Source organism: Vitis vinifera, chromosome 18, assembly GCF_030704535.1.
Source record: "Vitis vinifera cultivar Pinot Noir 40024 chromosome 18, ASM3070453v1".
NCBI classification, from domain to species: domain Eukaryota; kingdom Viridiplantae; phylum Streptophyta; class Magnoliopsida; order Vitales; family Vitaceae; genus Vitis; species Vitis vinifera.
Window position 1 is genome coordinate 31,282,482 of NC_081822.1, and position 22,858 is coordinate 31,305,339.

The window sequence follows — 22,858 nt, forward strand, 5'->3', positions numbered from 1 at the left end:
TTGCTGGGGATTTTAATGCCATTTTAAGCCTTGAAGAGCGCAATAAGAGAGGGAGTTTGAATTCAGATATGAGAAAGTTCTCAGAAGTAATAGAAGACGTAGAGTTAAAGGACTTGTCACTTCTTGGGAGTCCTTTTACTTGGAGTGGAGGGGTGAACAATAAGTCACTATCAAGGTTAGATCAATTTTTGGTTAATGAGGAGTGGGACTGCCGTTTTAGTGGATCAAAGCAGTGTGTCTCCCCGAGACCTATGTTTGACCATTTCCCAATTCTATTAGATGGAGGGGGTCTGAGAAAAGGCCCCTCCCTTTTTAGATTTGAGAATATGTGCCTAAAAATGGAGGGTTTCAAGGATCTTTTGAAGACTTGGTGGGAGCAGGACAGCTTTAGTGGCTCGTCAAGTTTTATTTTGGCGGAAAAACTAAAGGTTTTGAAATCTAAATTGAAATAGTGGAATAGAGATATTTTTTACAGGGTTGAGTATAGGAAGGATTTGGCCTTGGATCATGTGGAATTTTAGGATGCTAAGGAGAAGATTAGCAAACTGTCTTTGGAAGAATTGGAAGCTAGAAAAGAAGCGAGGGAAGAATATAAAAAATGGGTTTTGCTAGAAGAGATTGCTTGGAAGCAAAAATTTAGGGAAGTGTGGTTGAAAGAGGGTGACAGAAATACAGGTTTTTTTTTCACAAGATGGTCAATGCTCACAAAAGAAGGAATAATGTGAACAGAATTAGGATTAATGGTGTTTGGTTTTCGGAAGAGAATGAAATCAAGGAAGGGATAGTCAGTGCTTTTAGGTTTTTGTTGTCCAACCCGGGAGACTGGCGTCCTTCTTTATTCGGGCTGTAGTGTGAGACTTTGGAGTATATGGATGCTTGTGCTTTAGAGGTGTCATTCACGGAAGATGAGGTGTTTGGTGTGTTGTTGGGATGTAATGGGGATAAAGCTCTGGGGCCCGATGGTTTCTCTATGGCTTTCTGGCAGTTTGTTTGGGACTTTGTGAAGGATGATGTGATAAGTTTCTTCAGAGAATTCTATGAACACGGTAAATTTGTTAAAAATCTAAATGCAACTTTTCTAGTCTTAATCCCAAAAAAAGCGAGGGTTGAAGATTTAAGGGATTTTAGGCCTATAAGTTTGTTGAGAAGTTTGTATAAGTAGTTGGCCAAGGTTTTAGCCAATAGACTAAAAAATGTGGTTGGAAAGGTGGTCTTTAAGGCTCAATGAGCTTTTGTGGAAGGTGGACAAATCCTAGATGCAATGTTGGTAGCTAATGAAGCCATTGATTTGGTCCTGAAGAATAATGAGAATGGTATTTTGTGCAAACTTGACATAGAGAAGGCATACGACAATGTGGATTGGTCTTTTCTTCTCACAGTTATGCAGAAAATGGGTTTTGGGAAGAAATGGATTGGGTGGATCAAGTAGTGCATATCCACTGTAAGCTTCTCTGTGTTGGTTAATGGCACCTTTACGGGTTTCTTTCAAAGCTCAAGGGGATTGAGGCAAGACGATCCACTATCGCCTTATTTATTTGTGATTGTCATGGAGGTTTTTAGCTTTTTTATTAAAAGGGTTGTGGATGGAGATTTTATTTTAGGTTATATGGTGTAGGGTAGGAGTGAAGAAGGGATTCAGATTTCCCATTTGTTGTTTGATGATGATACATTAGTGTTCTGCCAAGCTTCTCAAGACCAACTGACCTATCTTAGTTGGTTTCTTATGTGGTTTAAGACCGTGTTGAGGTTGAGAATAAACTTGGAAAAGAGTGAACTAATTCTAGTAGGGAGGGTAGAGAATATTGATGATCTGACTTTGGATTTTGGTTGTAGAGTGGGTAGTCTCTCATCCACTTATTTGGGTCTTCCTTTGGGTGCTCCGTTTAAGTTAGTGACAGTGTGGGATGGAGTGGAAGAGCGTTTCTATAGAAAGTTGGTCATATGGAAGAGACAATATTTATCCAAAAGAGGAAGGACGACTATAATCCGAAGCACTTTGTCGAATTTACCCATTTATTTTATGTCCTTATTGTGCTTGTCAAGCTTAGTTAGATGGAGACTAGAGCAAATTCAAAGGGATTTCCTTTGGGAAGGTGGTAATTTGGAGCGAAAACCACATTTAGTAAGATGGGAGTTGGTGTGCTTAAGTAAGGAGAAAGAGGGTTTGGGGGTCAAATGTCTATCCAATCTCAATAAGGCTCTTCTTTGTAAATGGAATTGGCGTTTCACAAATAAGAGAGAGGCCTTGTGGAATCAAGTGATTAGAGGGAAGTATGAGGAAGATAGAGGGGAATGGTGCTCTAAGGAAGTGAGAGAGGCGTATGGTGTGGGGCTTTGGAAAAGAATAAGGATAGACTGGAATTTGGTGGGCCCTAGGATTTTATTCCTTGTAGGTAATGGACGGATGGTGAGATTTTGGAGGGATAGATGGTGCAGGGATTCCCTTTTATGTGTGTCATTTCCATCATTGTTTGCTTTAACTGTTGATAATGTAGTGTGTGTGGCGAATATTTGAGATCCCTTGGCTGAGAGGGGTTGAGGGGGTTGGAATCCCCGTTTTTCAAGAGCTTGCAATGCTTGGGAGGTGGAGGAGGTAGAAAGATTCTTGGAGCGGCTTCATGGGAAGAGAATGTATGGAGGTTTTGGACCGAAACAAAGAGTGAAAAGTTCTCGGTCAAGTCTCTGTACCTTGCTCTAGAAGCAGGTTGCCCTTCTTTGTTTCCTTCTAGCTGCATTTGGAAGGTGTGGGTGCAACCTAAGATTAGTTTCTTTGCGTGGGAGGCTACGTGGGGCAAAGCCTTAACCCTGGATCTTGTTTAGAAAAGAGGATGGACCTTGACAAATAGATGTTTTATGTGCCTTGAGAAAGAGAAGACCATAGACCATCTTCTTCTATATTGTTCTAAAACAAGGGTCTTATGGGATTTACTCTTTAATTTCTTTGGGGTGCCATGGGTGCTGCCTTCTTCAGTTAGAAAGACTCTCCTTAGTTGGCATGGTTCTTTTGTGGGCAAAAAGCATAAGAAGGTGTGGAGAGTTGCTCCTCTATACATTTTTTGGACAGTTTGGAAGGCGAGAAATAAATTGGCATTTAAGGATGATGTGTTGTCAATCTAGAGACTCAAATACTCTTTTGTTTTTTATCTTTGGTCAGAGGCCAAGTTGTTTATAGTTGATTGCGCTCTAACTATAGTTAGTTTTATTGATTGGTTGGACTCTACCTAAGGTTGTTTGTGGGGCCAACTGGGTGTTTTTTTTTTCCTTTTTGGTCGTTTTGATGGTGGGTGTATAGGTATATAGGTATTGTATACCTTGAGTCATTTTTTTAGCGTCTCTTTTGTATGTGAGAATTTTCTTTACCTATCAAAAGAAAAAAAAAAGGTTAAAAAGTTGCCTTTAACTAGTAATTAATTTCATTCACTTAATAGTTTTAAGAATTTTTTTAAAAAAGGAAAAAAGTTTTCGATGCAATATTAGTCTTAAGTTCAATTTTGTCTCGAATTGCTTTGACCCTAAATCTTAAATTTTATAATGTTTTCTTTTTTTCTAAAGATTTGACACTGAATTGTAAAACTCTTTCAAACAATTTTTCTTTTATTTGATTTATTTAATTAAATATTTTAGGAAATCTTTATTTATATTTTATTCATATCTATTTAATTTAAAATTTCATTATCTTTAGCAAATAATTAATCCTTTTAATCTAAAAACAAATAAATACTTAGAGTTAATCCTAGAGGACGACAACTTAGAATATTATAAAATTGTGGTAACTTTATATTTGGTTTTTCTTAGTTAGAGTTATAAGGTATTTAGGCTTTACTATTTAAATTCAACAAAGATTTATAATCATGGGTTAGATTAAGTTACCAAAGCTCAATTTAGACTCAAGTCACATAAACCCACATGGAAACCTATATAAACCAACTTAAGGGCTTAGAGCTTCACTTTTGACTATTGTCTTCTAGATTAAAGAAAAGAAAACCCTAGTTTCCCTCTAGAGAATACCACCTTTCTCTTTTACAAGAGATCCATGAAAAGACTGATTGAGTAAAAGTGTAACAATAGAGCCCTAGAAAACATGATATGATGTAATGGATTTTAGTTTCATTAATAGATTTATTTATTATGATTTTGGTTGCCTTTATTATCCTTGTTAGCATGAATTATATTTATAGCATTCATACTCTTATCACTTGCATTGTACTGACATAGATGTATTAAAATTTATATAGAAAATTCAAGCCATGAGTTCCTTGAAAGATGATAAGTTATTTACGATCGGTTCATGGATTTAGGTAATCCATTAAAGGCTATAATGCATTATCTCTTAATTTGAAGGATAATTTACCTTAGTAATTAGAATAGTTTTCCCATGGTAAGTGTATTAGTATATGTAGTTACATACTAAAGAAAACCTATGGTGAATCATAACATTAACTATAGCCTATAGGGTAGCCATGATTCAACAAACTACTATACTACATAGACTCTCAACCTTGAGAGTATATTAAGTTTTCTTGAAATCAATGTGAAGTTTTGACATATGGGTGAAACCTTTAGCTGGTCATATATTCTCTATTAATTGAGTCACTATTGATGAAGATTGATGACAACAGGTGTCCTCGATAAAGTCTTCATTGTATCTCAGGTGATAAGACAATATGTTTCCTTGGGTGATCATAAGGACTTGTGATCAAATAAACTATAGTTTTAGTAATTCATAACTAGAATTTGACATTTCCTTTTTGTGAGCTACTGTATGCGAGTTGATCACATAATAAAAGGATTTATAACTCAAAAATTGGATATGTAATCTTGAAAAAATGATAACATATAGCTTGTTAAATTACAAATATTCACTCATTGGGAGACTATATGCAATGGATTGTAGATCACACATCCGAGTTTTGTCTTGTTGTAATATCATAAGATGCTAATGTGTAGTTGACCCTTTATAGTGACCATTAAATCAATAAATGCAAAAATTAATGAATTAATTTCAATTTCATTTACAATTTATAAGGAAAAAATATACTACATAAAAACAAGTATTAACTTAAAAAAACTTTTGATATTTCCTTAACAACTAAGTATAATTAGAGTGTTATTTACTATCCAAATGTCAATTAATGCTAATTATATAATTAATTATTATAAAATTTTTTATTATGATATTTTAGGATATTTAAAAATATATTTTGTATAATTATAAAAATGCATAAAAATAAATAGATTTTACTTAATAATATTTCAATATTAATAAAAGTAAACCATTTAAAAAAACATGAACAACGTTCCATTAAGATTTAAGTTAAATTGAGGTCTATATTAATATTTAAGTTAAATTCAAGTCCATTTAAATTTTTTTTTTAAATATCATTTAAATTAATTAACCATTTATCTTCCAACTCTTCCTACTCTTAGAAATAAGTGAAAATATGAAAAAGAAGAAAAGTATTGTAGACATTTTTAAGAGATGGATATTTTATTATCTTTTTTTAGGAATTATTATTATTATTGTAATATTTTTCCATAATTTTCTTAAAACAAATATGGAATAGAAAAAGACGAATTTGCTAAAAATATTAAGGAAAAAATTTAAATGACACCGTTTTAAATGAAAACACCAAAAATGTGCGGCAATACTCTAAATACAGAAATTAAAAACGAAGTAAACGACGCCGTTTCTAAGAAGCCTAATAGCTTCAGTGCCGCAAATCTTAGCTGCAGGGGCTATTATCATCTTCACTGTAGAGGAGCACAAGAGAGAGAGAGAGAGAGAGAGGGAGAGAGCAAATGGCTTGCTTTGCAAATCTACCAATGATTTCAAGCCCAAACCCCAACCCTAATCCTAATCTTAAAGCCTCTGCTTCTCTCTCTCAATCATCAATCTCCACCAAGCTTCATTTTTCTTCACAATTCTCATCTCTCTCCCCTTCTCCCCTCTCGCTTCGCTGCAATCAAACCCTAATACTACGTCGTTTCGGAGGCCGCGCTCCCAGCGTATCTCCAACTCTCGTGGTATGTGTGGCTGTATTCCACTTTGTCAATTTTGATTTGTCTCGATTCCTTCCTTTTTCTACTTTTGTTTCGACGTTGGGAAAGTTTGGAGAAAATTTCTGACCTTTACTCATCTGTTTATATGCTCAGAAAATTTCAGTGCTTATGTTAAACAATATAAAAGCATGAGATGAATATTTCATTTTCTTTTTTCCCTTTTCCCCTTGTTCTCGGGAACCAAACGGTTCACACACAGAGAGTATACGTATAGTTTTGATTTTTGAAGTAAATAATGAAATTAATTCGATTTCATAATGCCGCTAGTTTGTCTTAAAAATTTAAGATTCATTTTTTATTTAATTTCTTGTACGTAGATTTCTCAGAAACTAATTGGAGGGATGATTCTTCTTCTTCTTCTTCTTCTTTTTTCTTCTTTTTCCCCTTTTGATTTTAAAGCAAACAAATTGAATATCTTTTTGGTCCTGTACTGTTATTTGGTTGAATTGGATTGATCATTTGATTTTATTGGGAACCAAATTGCAGAGACATAAGAATTCAACATTTTTCTTGCTTGGCTTTCTAGGAGACCAAATAGTTATCTTAATCATATAGAGTCTCTGGTTTTGCATGTTTTATATATTGCTGATGATTTAAATATGTTATGCTGGACATGTATGATATGGGAGGTACCCTTGTTTTGGATTACTGAGCAATTGTACAGGTAGTGGCATCTGCTAATCCCAATTCTCTGAAGATTATGATATCCGGTGCTCCTGCTTCTGGTAAAGGGACACAATGCGAGCTCATCACTAAAAAGGTAAGTTTTTTTTATTATCTGAGAGCTTCTTCCCTTTCCAATTGCTATCTCATTGATAATAACTGATGTAAACAATGCATATGATGATAGAATTGATGACATGTTTTTAACTTTTAAATCTCAATTTTAATTGTGGTACTAGTTTCTTGTACTACAAATTGATATTGGTGATGACTATTTAGATTCTGAGGTTACTGCTCATTAGAGCTTGAGTAGCATGAATAGGTCTAACTCAAAATAGTTGCTAAATTTCAATTTGAAACTATTCTAAAAGCAGTCGAATAACAAAGGTCAATGATCAATAATGGAAAATTTTAATTGAAAACAAATAGATGGTACTAGACTAACCAACATAGGTGAATACATAAAAAACAAAGGATATATTCAGGCTGACTATTTAGTCAAACCCTAAAATCAAATCCAAAGACAATTGATCAAAATATGACATACTACATCTTTTAGCATGGAATACTCTTTGGAAAAAAACCAATAGCTTAGGTTCAGGTGCAAAAATTGCCATATGAGAGTTAGAATTCAAAAGTTGATACTGATGTCCAATGTTACGGAATCTGCATTCATCTCTTTACCAAATCCACTATCCATAGTGTTCATGAACCTATTTAGACTGGACCTGATCATGACTCTAATTGCATTGAATCAAACTCTTGAATCCACAGGGAACCATGATTTGTAATCAACTTGATCACAAATTTAGACTCACACCAGATGGCAATTTGGAGATTGAATTACTGATGCTCAATCGATGGGTGTACTTGAATTAATAGACAAGGCATGATTTAATTTTTCCAGAAAAGAAAAAAACCTTCACAAAGAATCTAGTATCTTCAATCTAAGAGTGAGTTGTTATCAACATTCTTTCCACATGTTGTTTAAGAAAACAAAAAGAAAGTTTTCGTAGTGTTAGTTTCCACTTAGATATACTCAATCTCACCAGAAAATGCTTTTAATAAAGGATGTAGAAACCCTAGTTGACCAAAATTAGAAGCCAGGTTGAAGTAAGGACCTGCAAATATTTATACCTTTGATTGATTAAGTTAAGAGTTCAATTAATGCAATTTGTATTGCTCAATCAATTCAAGTTTCTACTGCTCATTGATCTAAAAATCATGTTTCAACCAATCCAGAAAGAGGCTTGACTAATCCAACCTTTCATTTTCTGTAGTTTTAAAACTTTGATTAAATTGTATTGAATTGCCTATATCTCCCTTATGACCTTATATGATATTCAATTTTTTTATAGGCAATGTCCAATTTGATGTTGTTGTGGTTTGTTTGTTTTGTTTATTTATTTACTTGTTTTGGTGTGTTTTCTGTGGGGGGTGGGCACTGGATGCTTAGTTTTGGGTTAGAAAGAATGGGAAGTTAATTTTACATAAAATGATCCACTCAATAAGATGATGATGAGCAATCCAAAATTCCACAACCAATACAGTGCTTGGCTTCATTTTCACAACATTGACAACAACCAAAGAAAAAAGTTGATTTCTTGATAATTTTCAAAAACACCTTATTTCCATACCCCTATCCCTAGTCACAGTTCCATTAAGAGTGGCATGTTTACCCAACTAGTCTATTCCATTGCCAATCCCCATTCAAAAAATTCACTGCTAGTTGGTTTATCCTGAAATGTGACCATTACTACCTTGTGGGGTAAAGAAATCCCTAATCCTGTCAGTTATGGTTCCTATAGTTAACAGGATCAAGGTTTGTAAAGTTCAGAAAGTGTTTGTAGAGTTTATGGATGGTTTTATCAGTTGAAAGCTCATCAACTGTATGTATGGTTTATAGGTAGGGAAGAAACACCTTGCTGATTTTTTTGTGGTTAGCAACTAATCTAGGCCTTCCAGTGTCCACAAAAAGCTTGAAGTTGGGACAAGAGTTAGAGTTAAAAAAGGGTTCTAGGTCAGAAACAAATAAAACTGTGGGTGCGAAAGAAATATTTTTCAGGATTGTTTGAATTGACCCATTTTTTAGATCTTTAGGTTATTGGCATTCAAAGCAATCTTGGTTGGAAGATTAAATGGTCTGCCCCTGATAGTAATGACTATCCAATCTGTCTTAAGGTCTTATTGTAATTCTATGGGGGAGATCTCTGTTTGTAAGGCTTTGGTGTTCCATTGCATTTACAAATAATACCCTTTTGTCCTTTCACCACCAAGGATACACACATAAAGTATAGGATTCAAAAAGAAAGAAGAACAGTGGCTATTATTGCATCTATAGGATTTTTAACCAGATGATCAGCCATTCATTTGTTGGATATTCTTCCTGTTTATTACTTATTTTTCCCCAATGGCTTTATGGTATTACTTGCATAAGTTACTGGCATTACTGCATAAATTTCTCATTTGGAATTGCCTCGTGAAGAAAAACAGATTGAATCAAGTCATCCTCGTATATGCAGCATGATTTGGTGCATATTGCTGCTGGAGATTTATTGAGGGCAGAAGTTGCAGCTGGTAGTGAAAATGGGAGGCGAGCGAAGGAGTTCATGGAAAAAGGGAAGCTAGTGCCAAATGAAATAGTTGTCATGGTGGGTTCAATTTATTTCATTTTATGGCACATGATCACTCTGTTGTTGGTGATTTAAATTTAATTGTGTGGTACGTTCATGTAGATGGTTAGGGACCGTCTATTGCAGCCTGATTCTCAAGAAAAGGGATGGCTTTTAGATGGATACCCTAGGAGCCAATCTCAAGCTACTGCTCTCAAGGAATTTGGGTTTGAGCCTGACCTTTTCATTCTCCTAGAAGTAAGGATTTCTTCTTTTGTTGCTGTTTGTTATTGGTATTTTATAGCTATTCAATTACATTGAGGCACCAGATTGGGAAGAGGACAAGTTGAACTACATGCTGCCACCTAAGTCTCTCGTGATTGAATTTCTGATATTTTTGTAGACTATGAAAATCCATACTAGTAAAAACTTTAGTGTTGTGTTGTTGTAGCAGTGAGCAGTAATTCTTTATATTATCATTGATTTTTGTTTTGTTTTTGAATTTCTGTTTATTGAATAGACAGTCAGTAACTAATAGAAGTCAGCTATCCAGAACTCTTCTTATGTAGGCCAACTTATGTCTGCAGGTCCCTGAAGAAATTCTGGTCGAAAGAGTGGTTGGAAGGAGGCTAGATCCTGTCACTGGGAGGATATACCACTTGAAGTATTCTCCCCCTGAGAATGAAGAAATTGCTGCTAGGCTTACTCAACGCTTTGATGATACTGAGGAAAAGGCATGTTCTAAATCATTGTGATTGCTTTAAATTCATTGCCTTGTGGTCCTTGGTTATTATATGCTGCTTTCTTATTGTTTCTTGTCCTGCATCTTGATCTTATTTTGTGCTTGTTTTCAGCCATTTTGGTCTTTAATTGATAGCCTTCATTCACTTTCTCTTCTGATCATGTTTAGGTAAAGTTACGATTGCGTACTCATCATCAAAATGTGGAGGCAGTACTTTCATTGTACAAAGACATAACAATCAAGGCATGCTCTCTCTCTCAGACACACATGAGCACACACTGTATACGTTATGAATTTTGACTGAGTGCTAAGTGCATATGCAATGCTTGTAAGTTTAAAAGAAATCTTTTTAAAATTGTAAAAAATGGCTGCAATTAATGATGCCATTATGCAGACTATTATTTTTCATTTTTGTTGTCTTTGATTTGTCCTCTTAACTGCCATCCTCAATGTTTGCATATATGTGTGTTTTCAATGACTAAGGCCTTATTTGAAAACTATTCTTGAAAATAGTTTTCTAACCTAAAAAACACATTTAGCAAACTTATGATAGAAAAAAGTTTTTTGAAAATTTGGTTTGAATCTCAAATTGTTTTTTTTTTTTTTTTTTTTAATATTAATGTACAATGTATTGAGAAACAATTGAAAATATGGAGAATACTTTGGGAACTTTTACATTGGAAGTGTAGAGTACCGTTATGTAGAATAAGCTTAGAAAACTGTTTTTCATATTTAAGTTCCTCAATAGAATTTTGTTCTTAAAAACAATTCAAGTGAATTGTTTTCAATAATTATTTTAAAAAACTGTTTTTTGCAAAATGTTCCCGAACTGGCCCTAAGTTTTTAACTTTGCTTTTGGGAGAAATCCTAGATCATTGATGTAGCATTGAGTGCAGGATTTGGAGAACAATTTCGAATAAGGAAGGAAGGCTTCGAATTCTAGATTTTGTAGTATTTGATGAGAATTAGTAAAAAACTAATAATAAGAAACATAGTTCTAAAAGGCGCGCCTAGGCTTGGGGCGGCGCGACGCCACCCTCCGGCGCCTCGCCTGAAGAGAGGCGACGCCCCTTCACAAAGGTGCCGCTTAGGCGCGCAAGGCGCTCGCCTCCAGCAAGGCGCGAGGCGGTCGCCCGAGTCGCCTCCGACGGCCCGACCAGGTACGATCTCCTTCGCCCTAGCTTTTTTTTTTTTAATTTCTGGGCCCAAAACGACGTCGTTTTGGAGCCTGTTCATTTAAGTGAACAGGGACCAAAACGACGTCGTTTTGGACCCTGTTCTTTTAAAAAAAAAAAACAGGCCAAAACGACGCCGTTTTGACCTGTTCCTTCCATCCAGCCCCCTTTTCTGGTCTTTCTCAACCCGAGACCACTGCCATTTTTTGCCCTAGCCTCTTCCGTGCTGGAGAAGTGAAGAAGAAGAAGAAAAAGAAGAAGAAAAATAGGGGGAAAATAGGAGAAAAATAAAGGGGAAATAGTCACGTACCTTCTGGACCTCGGTATTTTTCTTTTTTCTTCACTTTTCTGCATTTTTTTCCATTCTTACCTCATAACTCTCATTGGTAATTTTTTTTTTAAAAAATAAATATTATATTTTGAGTTTTTGACATGAAAATTTTACAAAATAAAAATAAATAAATAAATAAAAAGCACTCATGCATATTTGTTGTTAATGTGATATTTGATAATGTGATATGCATTTTTTTTTCAATTTTTTTTCTTAATTTAATTATAATTATTTTATTGTGGAGTATAGATAATTTGTTTGCAAGATGGATAATGAGAGTGAAACTCAAGTGGACTCTAGTGCAAGTGGAAGAAGAGATCCGGGGTGGAAATATGGTCGTTTGGTTAATGAAAAAGATTTGAACACCATCATATGCATTTTTTGTGAGAAAGTAACCAAAGGAGGCATCTATAGACACAAACAACATCTTGTTGGTGGATATAGAAATGCTAAAAAGTGTAGAAAATGTCCGGAACATGTTAGAGAAGAAATGGAAGAGTATATGAGTTCCAAGAAAAATCAAAAAGAGCAAATGAATATGGGGAGCGAATATGTTAATGAAGATTTGTTTGGTTTGGAAGATGAAGATATTGGTGAGGAGATTAATAGTAGAACGAATGTCACCAACATTTCTAGTGGAGGTAGTAACCGAGGAGGAAGTGGTGGTAGGACGTTTTCTTCAAAAAAACCAAGACAAAAAGGTCCTATGGATCATTTTTTCACTCCTAATGCAGAGATGGTTGTTCAAAATCAAAGGAGTGGAAAGATGAATCAAACTACCATCAATGATGCCTACAAAAAGGAAGCAAGAGAAAGAGCTTGCACGCTTATCACAAGATGGATGTATGAGGCTGCTATTCCATTTAATGCAGTCACATATCCAAGTTTCCAACCAATGATTGAGGCTATTGGCCAATATGGTGTGGGTATGAAGGGACCAACTTTTCATGAGGTAAGAGTTACCAACCTTAAGAAAGAATTGACTCTCACAAAAGATTTGATGAAAGATCATATGGTGGAATGGGGGAAAAATGGATGATGTTCAATTATGTCGGATGGATGGACCGATAGGAAAGAGAGAACTTTGGTGAACTTTTTGGTTAATTGTTCAAAGGGAACCATGTTCATGCAATCCATTGATGCTTCTTCAATGATTAAGACGGGAGAAAAGATGTTTGAGTTACTTGACAAATGGGTAGAGCAAGTTGGTGAAGAGAATGTTATTCAAGTTATAACAGATAATCACTCAAGTTATGTGATGGCAGGTAATAAATACTATTTCTTGAATTTTTATTTACTTTTAAAATTTGAATTATTTATCTTGAGAACTTATGTAAATTTATTATCTACAATTTCATATAGGGAGGTTGTTAGAATTAAAGCGTCCACATTTGTATTGGACACCATGTGCTGCACATTGCCTTGACTTGATGTTGGAAGATATTGGAAAGCTACCAAACATCAAGAGGACATTGGAGAGGGCTATATCACTAAATGGGTATATTTATAATCGCTCAGGGCTACTCAACATGATGAGGCGGTTTACTGGACAAAGGGAATTGCTTAGGCCTGCTAAGACTCGGTTTGCAACTGTTTTCATCACATTATCGCGATTGCATGAACAAAAAAACAATTTGAGGAAGATGTTTACAAGCTCAGATTGGTTAGATAGTAAATGGGCAAAAGAGTAGAAGGGGAAAACTATAGCCAACATAGTTCTAATGCCTTCATTTTGGAACACTATTGTGTTTTGCTTAAAGGTTTCGGGTCCCCTAGTTCGTGTGCTTCGTTTGGTTGATGGTGAAAAAAAAGCTCCTATGGGATACATCTATGAGGCCATGAATAGAGCTAAGGATGCAATTGTGAGAAGTTTTAATGGAAATGAAGAGAAGTACAAAGAAATCTTCAACATCATTGATAAGAGGTGGGAGATTCAGCTTCATCGGCCTTTGCATGCAGCAGGGTACTTTTTGAACCCGGAATTCTTCTATGATAAGCCAGAAATAGAGCATGATGCCGACATTATGAGTGATTTGTATAAATGCATCTTAAGGCTAACAAGAGACCCTGCTAAGCAAGAAAAAGTTGTGGCCAAAGTGAGTTTGTTCACAAATGCCCAAGGACTATTCGGGAATGAGTTAGCTGTTAGGACAAGAAAGACTAGAGCACCAGGTTAGTTATTTAGTTTTGTTTATTTAAATGATTAGATTGTATTTTTGCTAAAATAGGTGAATTGTTTCACTAAATAGGTGATTTTGTATTTGATGATGACAATTTGACATGGGGTGATGTTGCTAGAGCTGTTGGAGCTGAGGAGGCCAGGTTTGATACTAGAGCTAGAGCTAGAGCAAGCTCAAGCATAATACCACCAACAAGGGGGATAGCTTCAAGTTCTAGAACTTTGCCTTCTTATTCACTAATAGATGAAGATGAAGATGGAGACATGGTTGATTCAGCAGATGAAGAAGATGGGGAAGGCTACAAATGTGGTGATGGAAATGATGATGATGATGATTTTGTTGATTTAGAGGAGGAGTGATGATTGCTTGTTGTGGACAAATTTGTGATTTAAGTGTTTTTTAATGATGTTTTTGAATTGTGGACAAATTTCATGTTTTGGACCTTTAGGTTTGGAAACTTTGGATTTGGATATGTATTAGGCAATTAGCAATATGGATTTGGATTTGTTTTTATGCTTGGAGTTCTTTATTTTTATGTTTTTTGTTTATTAAATCGAAGTTTTGGATGATATTTGATGATTTATGTGTTTAGGACAAATAAATGATTGTTAAATTTGATTATATTATATAAAAATATATATGTAAATTAGGGTGCACCTCACTTTACTAAAGCCCGCGCCTTAGATGCGCCTTGCGCCTCAGGCTCTAGGACTACTTTGCGCCTTGGTGCGCCTTGAGCCTTTTAAAACTATGATAAGAAAAGCATAAGTAATCTTCATCTAGCTTTTATAAAAGTACTCTTCCTTCCATCATTGTATTGCAGCTTGTTATGAATTGTGATACACTTAAGAGATGATACGAATTGCAATACATATCTATTTTAATAAGACAGTGTATCATATATCATGTACAATATGATATGAGCTATAATGATGCAATGATACATACACTTCGAACTATTTTTCATTAAGAAAAATCAAATTCAAACATATTTTTTCTTAAAAGAATTATTATATTAATTATTTAAAATGTATGATAAGGTTATAAATTGATTATAAAAGGGAGAGAGAGGTAAAATAATTCTATATGAAAAGGTACATTCTTGTTGTCAAAGGTCATGTTGGAAGTTAAGTAAATCTATTTTTACAATGAATATAGAACTTTTCTTGTAATTGTAGTTTGGAATCCTTGGTTGTCAGCGAAAGTAGGATTTTGTTGCTTGGGAAGCAATTTGAGGGAGAATTTGATGTTGGATGAGTTAAAAGAAAAGGGATGGATTTTGATGAATAAATGTAATCTTCATAAAATTGGGGAGGAATCAACTGACCATTTCCTTCAATATGCTAAAATGAGGATTTTGTGGCACATTTTATTCTCACTGTTTGAAGTCAAGTGGGTGTTGCCTTCTATGGTTGGAGAAACTTTATCAAGTCAGTAGGGTACCTTTGTGGGGAACAAGTGTGAGAAAGTATGAAGGGTTGCCCCTTCATACTTATTTTGGACCATTTGGGGAGGGAGGAACTATAGAACATTTGTCAATGTGGAACAGATGAGTCAAGCTCTCAAAATCTCTTTCATAGGCTGTCTATATCTTTGGCTTTGAGTAAGGAAGTTTTCAGATGTAGGATCTATTATATCTATTTTAGATTTTGTTGATTGGTTGAGCACTTTTTGATAGGAGGGAGGTGCCTTTTGTTACTCTTCTACTTATTTTTGTTTTGGAACATTTGTATACTCCTTATTTGTCCATAAAAAAAGGGATTAGTTTAATAAGGGCTAAGATATGGTTTGTATGTAGAAGATATATGGGCATTGCAAGGAAATTTTTATGATCAATGAAAATTTTCTACCGAAGCCGCATGCCATCCCATGTCAACCAAAATTTTGACAATGCTAAGTGATAATGATGTGGGACACTTTATCTCTTCTTGAGAATTGAATGATTAAATATCTAGATGCTCATGTATTTTTTGGCAAAAATGTCTTATGAGCCACTGTTTGGATATTGATGATCAAACCATCTTTAATGATTTAGAGGTCCATTAGCCTTTAGCGAATAGATGCTACCTTTGCCAAATGCATGAAGAATCTATAGACCACATTTTGCTCCATTGTGCCAAGATAAGGACTCTTTGGGCGATGTTTTTATCTCTTTTTGGGGTGCAGTGGGTGTTGCCAGCCACTGTCAAGGTGACGCTTCTGGGCTGGGACGGGTCTTTTGTGGGAAAAAAGATAAAGGAAGTTTGGAGAGTAGGCCCTTTGTGTATTTTTTGGACGGTTTGGAAGACAAGGAACAAAATAGCGTTTGAGGAAGAAGTTCTGTCAATCCAAAGACTTGAGAGTTCTTTTGTTTATTTCCTTTGGTCAGAGACGAAATTGTTCATAAAAGATGGTCCTTCAACTTTAGTTGATTTTATTGATTGGGTGGGAACTCGTTGAGGGTGGGGTTCCTTTTGCACCTCCGTTCTTGGTAGCTGATTTGTTCCAGCTGGGGAGCGGGGGGTGTTTTCTTCTTCTTTGTATACTTTCAGCCACTGTCTTGGCGGGTTTTTTAATACAGTTTTTCTCTCTTATCAAAAAAAAAAAAAAAAAAGATTTAGAGGTCCACTAATGTTTGATGAATATCTGAATAGTGGTTTCAGCCAGAATTTGTTTTCCTTTTATGCATGGTGGCTTCTTGGATAATAAAGGTAGTCCATTAATTGGTAAACATTCAAATCATGGAATATTTCTTTTTTATTCCAATGGGGAGGAGGTGGAACTTGATCATATCTGGGAAGGCGTGGTACGTGAATCAATTTGAAGATGGATAAGCGGATAAAAATAGGATTGAACTTGACAAAGCTTTTAGCAGATATATGTTTCTAAAACATTTTTTGTATGTATCTAATTAACTAGGACCAAGTAATGAGTATGAGTTCCTTATGGGTGAGTTAAGGCTAATATGTGATCTCTTGATTATTTGAAGAGCTAGATCCAAACTTGAACATGAGATTTTACCAAACTGGTAAATCTGATGCAAGAGCAGTTGTTGTTAAGGTTACTGTTTTAGCAGTGATCATAAAATACTGTGCCATTTCTTGTGGCATGATACTGTCGAATGCTGTTTATGCTGCTCATCTAGGTCTAATAAGGTTCTTTGTCCTTTGTTGTCTTTTCTGTGTGTTATGAATGTACTTGAACAAGATTTGTAAGCACCAAGATGATATGTATGTAGGTGCAAGGGTTTTTCGTTCTTATAAATAGAGTTATGAAAGCATTAGAAGGTACTTTCGATGATCAAGGAAATTTGCCTTTGCCTTTTAAGTTCTTTTAAAAACTCTTCTTTTGCTTGGAATAGCAACCTAAAGTTGATTGTGTCTTTCAACTGAAATTGAATTAGGGGTTCCAGATTTTCCTCTTCCTTTGCTCCCAACTGCATTAAACATTGGCTTGTCCATATCCATTAACTTTCATTTTTAATCCACCTCTCTTCCAAATGGAGAAAGCTTAAGGAAGCACTAGTTGTGCAAGACCAAAAAATGCACTCACACTTTTTTAAAAAAGATGTACATCAAGAATATTCATGAGTTACACTGACACACACACACACGCAAAGGAACACTCATTATTCAATTCTGTTCTTCAATTGATGGTTTAACCTTGGATTCCATTGGGAGCCTCTTATAAGTTATCAGCAGTTTAGGATGTGGTAGGTTCCACAAAAGGCTTCCCATGTGGAAGCTTCAATACCTATCTAAGGATGAAAGACTTATGTTGATTATTTTTTTGATAGACGCCAATCAAATAGCAGGGGGCGCACTCTTAAGTACACAGGAGGTATGCAAAGAGTGCCAAAACAATAAGCAAAACCACCTCAAAAAAAAAAAAAAAAAAGGCACTTTTTGTTTATTTATGACCACAGCTATTTTTTTATACTTTAAACTTATTCATTATTAATCAACATCCTATACATGTTGCTCATGCCCTGACTGAACTTGGTTTCATACAGGCAATTGCATCCATGAGTCTAAAGCTTGTTCTGCTAGTTTCTTGGCTTGACATAATCATACTGATTCCAAATATATTTTTCTTCTATGACATCTGAGTTGAGGACCATTATCTTTTGCTGCAGGTCAATGGAGGTGTTTCAAAAGAAGAAGTGTTTGCCCAAATTGACAGTGCTCTGGAAAAACTTGTCAAGCAAAAGAAGGCTACTGCAGGACCTGTAGCAATATAGAAGATGTAAAAGAACAATGAAGTAGAAAGTTGCTGCTTCAGGGATTTGCTGCAACTGGCATGATTATTTTACTTACATTTGGATGTTGGTGTATTAATGGGATTGTGTAATAAATGGCCTTTCTATTCAGTGTCATCTTTTTCTTCTTAGAAATCCTTTTGTTACTTCTGTCGTCACATCATTTTCCCTCCTTAGTCAGTAAGGGTATTTTATGAAGCAATTTCAAGCAAAAATTACTTTTCCCATCTGCTGCTGAATTGATTTCAAATGTCCTGTATCCCTGATTGTTATTAGAACTCTATATTCCTAATAAAATTGTTATGTAAAGATCTCAAAGGTATACTGTACACTTAAAGTTTTCTTACATTTATACTCTGCTTACTAACCTAGTATATATCATGGATGGGCTCAAAAACCAGATGCAGATCTAGAGACAGAACAGAATCAATAATTAGCAACTGGATGTCATCGATCATGGGCCCATTGACAAACGGCTATCAAAAACCCAGCATGGAGAAAGCACTGAAAAAGGAAGTGTGTGAAGCAGTTGATTACAGCCCATATTTCCATATTCTTCAGGTAGGCCAGGTACCATTATCTCCTTTAGCTTTGGGTCATTTTTGTGAATCTACTTTATAAAATCAGTGCAATAGCCTCAATATATTTATAAATAAGGGAGATTTTTGTAATGGAAAATACCAGAAGTGAAATGAGAAAATACTGATAACACCGATCTCCAGTCTAGTTGCCTAGTCTCGCTCAAGAATTTTCCACCAATCTTCCCCAATTCTGGAAGCTTCTGGCTTTACATTTTGAATCATTTTGTTTCTCTGGCTAGACCAGGACCATTCAATAATTGGAACTAATTACACGTTTCTTGCCTTGCAAATTGCTTGACTTATCCGCTTGCGTCCCCTTCATAACACCTAACATTTTGACTGACTCATCTATTTCTTCTTTTTCTTTTTCTTCTTCTTCTTGGTATTATGCTTGTTATCATTATTATCTAATTTGACACAAAAATTAGGTAGTTAATCCTTCATTGTTAGAATTAATACACGTGATCTTGAGATCTGTCTTAAGCCTAACATTAGTTCCCAGTACCTTACATTTACCTTCTTTCATGCACTATTGCTAGCAATTTGGGAAAATACTAAGACAAAGTTTGATGATATATGCTGTTTTAGGTTTAAAACAATATGCACACACCCAATCACACATGAATATATTAGAATTAGATTTATTTATATTGTCAAGAACATACCACAAACATCGACTAAGGAATTTAAGATATTGATTTAAATTGCATATCTTTTTGGGAATTTTTTGTTTTTTGATTACTTATTTTTCATCCTTTTCGAAGCAACTTCCATTTTGTTTAGAAAAGTAATGTTGTTATTTCTGATTGAATTCTTTGCTGGGGTTCTTTTTACAAGGCATAGTGCACATGTATAATGCATTTTGTCTTATGATTAAAACATTAGATGCTACTTTTCTCTCTTCTTATTAATGCTTATGGATTAGTGCAAGTTAAAATTCCCCTTAGAGATTTGCATGGTTAGAGCTAAATCATCAAGTATTGGTGTAGCGGTCAACCCTGGGAAATTTTGATGCTTAGACCTGCACGTTCAAATGCCAAATAAAGGTCAAATCTTGGAAATGAATTGGGTGGTTGCTGTTATAGGGAGGCAACCCCACTTGAGGAACAAAAACAAAACTGAATTTGATAGAAAGACAGAGAGGGTCAAAATCATGAGCTGTGAAGCATATTTTGTTTCTTTTTCTTTGTGGTAGGTACAATATCATTACACTTTTGCCATGAATTTCAATTAACAAATGGAGAAGAAAAAGAGAATGTATAAACAAAATTGTATGCTTTCTAGGTGAGGACGGGGCAGCTGAGCGTTTGGCTGCACGGCTACGTCAAAGACCCAGTTGTGGACCGCGAAATTGGCGGCGAGGGTATTGGAGATGGTGGTGTGAAACATGCAGCCAGGGCTCTTTCCAGGCTATGTACAATATCAGTCATTGATGGCCGGTCCCTACCTTCTAGCGTTACACAATCTGCTGCTATGTACCCTATGTATGTAACTGCCTCTATCTCATATGGGGTTGGGGGAGGCACATTGGGGTCCAACACCCTGTGTATTTCATCTTGAACAATGTAGGGAACAACAAGATCCACTACATTTCTAGGCACCCCATTCTCGTTCTTATGTATCGCTTTGTGCCCTGACAATAACTCGAGCAGTAGTACTCCAAAGCTATACACATCACTCTTAGGGGTCAACTGTTGAAGCCTATAGTACTCGGGATCCATGTAGCCAACTGTGCCAGCGGCATGGAGAGAAAGGTGTGAATCCTCATCCTCAGGGCCCATCAGAGATAGTCCAAAATCAGAAACCTTGGCTGTCAATGACGCATCAAGCAATATGTTTGATGACTTGATATCACGGTGTATGATTTGGGGGACTGCATACATGTGTAGGTACTCGATCCCCCTAGCCGCATCTAGTGCCACTCTGAGCCTGTTGGTCCATGACATTAGAGGCGAGCTGTGGAGCTTGTGAAGATGGTCATGGAGGGTGCCATTGTTCATGTACTCATAGACTAGGATGCGCTCGTAGGCTGGTATCTTCTCATTGTAGTCTTCGCAATATCCTAATAGTCGGACAAGGTTTCGATGATTGAGTCGGGACAGAGAATCTAGCTCACTAACGAAGGCAGTGTCCTTGTCTTCCTGGCGTCTGGTGCCAACTGCATTTGATGAAGTAGTTGATACTTCAGCTCGCTTGATGGCAACTTCTTTCCCATCCTCCAGGGTGGCACGGTAGACACAGCCAAAGCTACCTGTTCCGATTCTGTGTTCCTGTGAGAAATCATTTGTAGCTTGGCGTAGCTCTTGCAGAGAGAATTCCTCCAAGCGACCCCCATTTCCTAAGCTAACCAACTGGCTCAGCCGCTTCTCTAAGACAGGTGCTGCCCGCTGAGCTTGTACTGTCTGTCGTTGGCTTAGACCGTGCTCTGGTGGCATCCCGGCCTCATCCAAACGACCCGAATCATGGACCTTGCTGCATCCCCTACCCTTGCAATACCGGAATAGAAAGAAACAAATGACAGCCAAAAACGAGGCCGACCCAACACACCCCACCACCAGAAAGGCGACCATTTTATCATTCCAACCACTTCTGTTCCGCACTTCTGGAGGCGGTGATGGAGGTTGTGATGGACCTTCTACCAAGGTTCGGTTCTGGTAAGCGTTGCAGATATGTCCTCGTCCACACATGCTGCCGGAACCTGGCACTACACCATTCGGACATTCACTGCTTGTACATGAGCCTGGCAATACCTTCGGGAAAACCATAGAATTTGAGTCAAAGATCTCATTCCCCCAACACAGCAATGAAAAGTTATATTGGTCCACTCCACAGAAAACACTGCGCTTTGCTTCAATCGTCATAAAAACCGTCTCTCGCAAACTCTCCGGCAAACTGAAACCATTCTCCCCCCAACAAACAACTGTTCCATTCCCCCTCATAGCACAGCTCCGATTCTCTCCCAAGGCCAGTGACACGAACTCACCCTGTGGTTCCTCACCAACCGTCTCTCCCCAACAAACCAAACTTTGATTCCTATAGATGGCACAAGCGTGGCGGAACCCTGCCGCAACCTTCTGAAAGCTCCCACTAGGCACACGATCGCGGATGGTAGAACTAGAACTGGAATTAGTTCCTATGCATGTAATCCTTCCGCTGCTGGATAACCCACATACGAAACCCTCTCCCACGGCAATACCCGAAAAGTCTGACTGTACGCTGGTATTGAAACCTCGCCATTGCCAGCAGTGAAGGATATTAGTACCATTGACAAGGCCGCAAACATGGGTGTTTCCTGCAGCAACTTCAGTGAGAGCTGAGTCGTTGTAGTAGAGTCGTTTAGAGTGCATATTAGTACCATTAGCAGAGAACCTATAGCAGAGCATGATTGTAGCGGAGGGGAAACTTAAAACACATTGGAAACCGTCTCCAGCCACAATCCCGGAAAATGATCTATTAACACTGGGAATCTGAATTCCGGTGGGAAAGCTAGTACAGTTGAGACGAGAGGACTCCAGTAACGCACAGATGAGTGTCTGGTTAGAGGTCTCAGATATTGAGACAGAGGAGAGGGAAGAAATGAATGGAAGACAAGTGAGGCAAGAGAGGGTGAGGAGAAGCAAGAACTTAGAGGGAGAAGCCATAGAAGATACCCGTGTTGTTGAGCAGTGGAAGTGATAATCTCATGGTGGGAGAAGAGAGAAGAAGAGAGAAGATGATGGCAGTACTGCTGGTTTGATTGAATCTAATGTGGGTTCTGGGGGATTTTTAAGGGGTGTGGGGCTTTTGGGGAAAGGAAGAATCAAAAGAGGAAACGCGGTTTGGGGGAAACAGCTATTTTTTGATGACCAAGACCAAGTCGGATTTGAAGAGGTTATAGCATCTCAGGTCGAACATTAGAACGTGTGGTCAAGAGGAGAGGTAAACAAACGCCGGGTCCAACTTCAACCATCGGCTTAATCACAATCACACGCCCGCACTTGACATTTTTATTTTATTTTATATTTATTTAATTTTTGGGTGTTTTTTAAAAAATTTATACTTATATGATAGTATAATATAATTAAGGTGCGATAAGATAAGTTATCTCGGTCTAAGGGTCGAATCAATGTTTTTGATTTTTTTTTTTCTGTGTTTTTCAAAAATTGAATATCACCATCTACCTTACAAATCTTGATTCTAAGCTGATAGATGGGATTGTAGCCAAATGAGCCCAAATGAAATTCAAATTTCGGCTATTATATTAGTGTTGAATTGGTATTTGTAACTTGAGTCAAACC

The 22,858-nt window shown here is 36.5% G+C and overlaps 3 protein-coding genes across 3 annotated transcripts; 2 read left to right on the forward strand and 1 right to left on the reverse strand.

Annotated features, from left to right (window-relative positions):
• Positions 1-5,685: 5,685 nt before the first annotated feature.
• Positions 5,686-18,117, forward strand: LOC100853175 (adenylate kinase, chloroplastic). The gene is made up of 7 exons (XM_003634542.4): positions 5,686-6,024; positions 6,725-6,820; positions 9,246-9,374; positions 9,459-9,593; positions 9,923-10,069; positions 10,246-10,320; positions 17,878-18,117. Exons 1-7 carry the CDS (start codon positions 5,800-5,802, stop codon positions 17,980-17,982), a joined length of 912 nt encoding a protein of 303 aa, XP_003634590.1. The 5' UTR covers positions 5,686-5,799; the 3' UTR covers positions 17,983-18,117.
• On the forward strand, positions 13,305-14,276 carry LOC104882751 (uncharacterized). The gene is made up of 2 exons (XM_059734357.1): positions 13,305-13,755; positions 13,833-14,276. The coding sequence occupies exons 1-2, from the start codon at positions 13,305-13,307 to the stop codon at positions 14,120-14,122; spliced, it is 741 nt and encodes a 246-aa protein (XP_059590340.1). The 3' UTR covers positions 14,123-14,276.
• A 1,604-nt stretch (positions 18,118-19,721) lies between the features above and the next one.
• Positions 19,722-22,360, reverse strand: LOC100246469 (serine/threonine-protein kinase-like protein CCR4). Its single transcript, XM_002280028.5, has one exon. The coding sequence runs from the start codon at positions 22,220-22,222 to the stop codon at positions 19,901-19,903; it is 2,322 nt and encodes a 773-aa protein (XP_002280064.2). The 5' UTR covers positions 22,223-22,360; the 3' UTR covers positions 19,722-19,900.
• Positions 22,361-22,858: the final 498 nt, after the last annotated feature.

Excerpts from the sequence above, each read along its gene's own strand:
- LOC100246469 (XM_002280028.5), bottom strand. The coding sequence starts at position 22,222 with ATGGCTTCTCCCTCTAAGTTCTTGCTTCTCCTCACCCTCTCTTGCCTC.
- LOC100853175 (XM_003634542.4), top strand. The coding sequence starts at position 5,800 with ATGGCTTGCTTTGCAAATCTACCAATGATTTCAAGCCCAAACCCCAAC. Across the intron at positions 9,375-9,458 it reads CAAATGAAATAGTTGTCATG|ATGGTTAGGGACCGTCTATT; the intron begins GTGGGTTCAATT and ends ACGTTCATGTAG. Across the intron at positions 9,594-9,922 it reads ACCTTTTCATTCTCCTAGAA|GTCCCTGAAGAAATTCTGGT; the intron begins GTAAGGATTTCT and ends TTATGTCTGCAG.
- LOC104882751 (XM_059734357.1), top strand. The coding sequence starts at position 13,305 with ATGCCTTCATTTTGGAACACTATTGTGTTTTGCTTAAAGGTTTCGGGT. Across the intron at positions 13,756-13,832 it reads AAGAAAGACTAGAGCACCAG|GTGATTTTGTATTTGATGAT; the intron begins GTTAGTTATTTA and ends TTCACTAAATAG.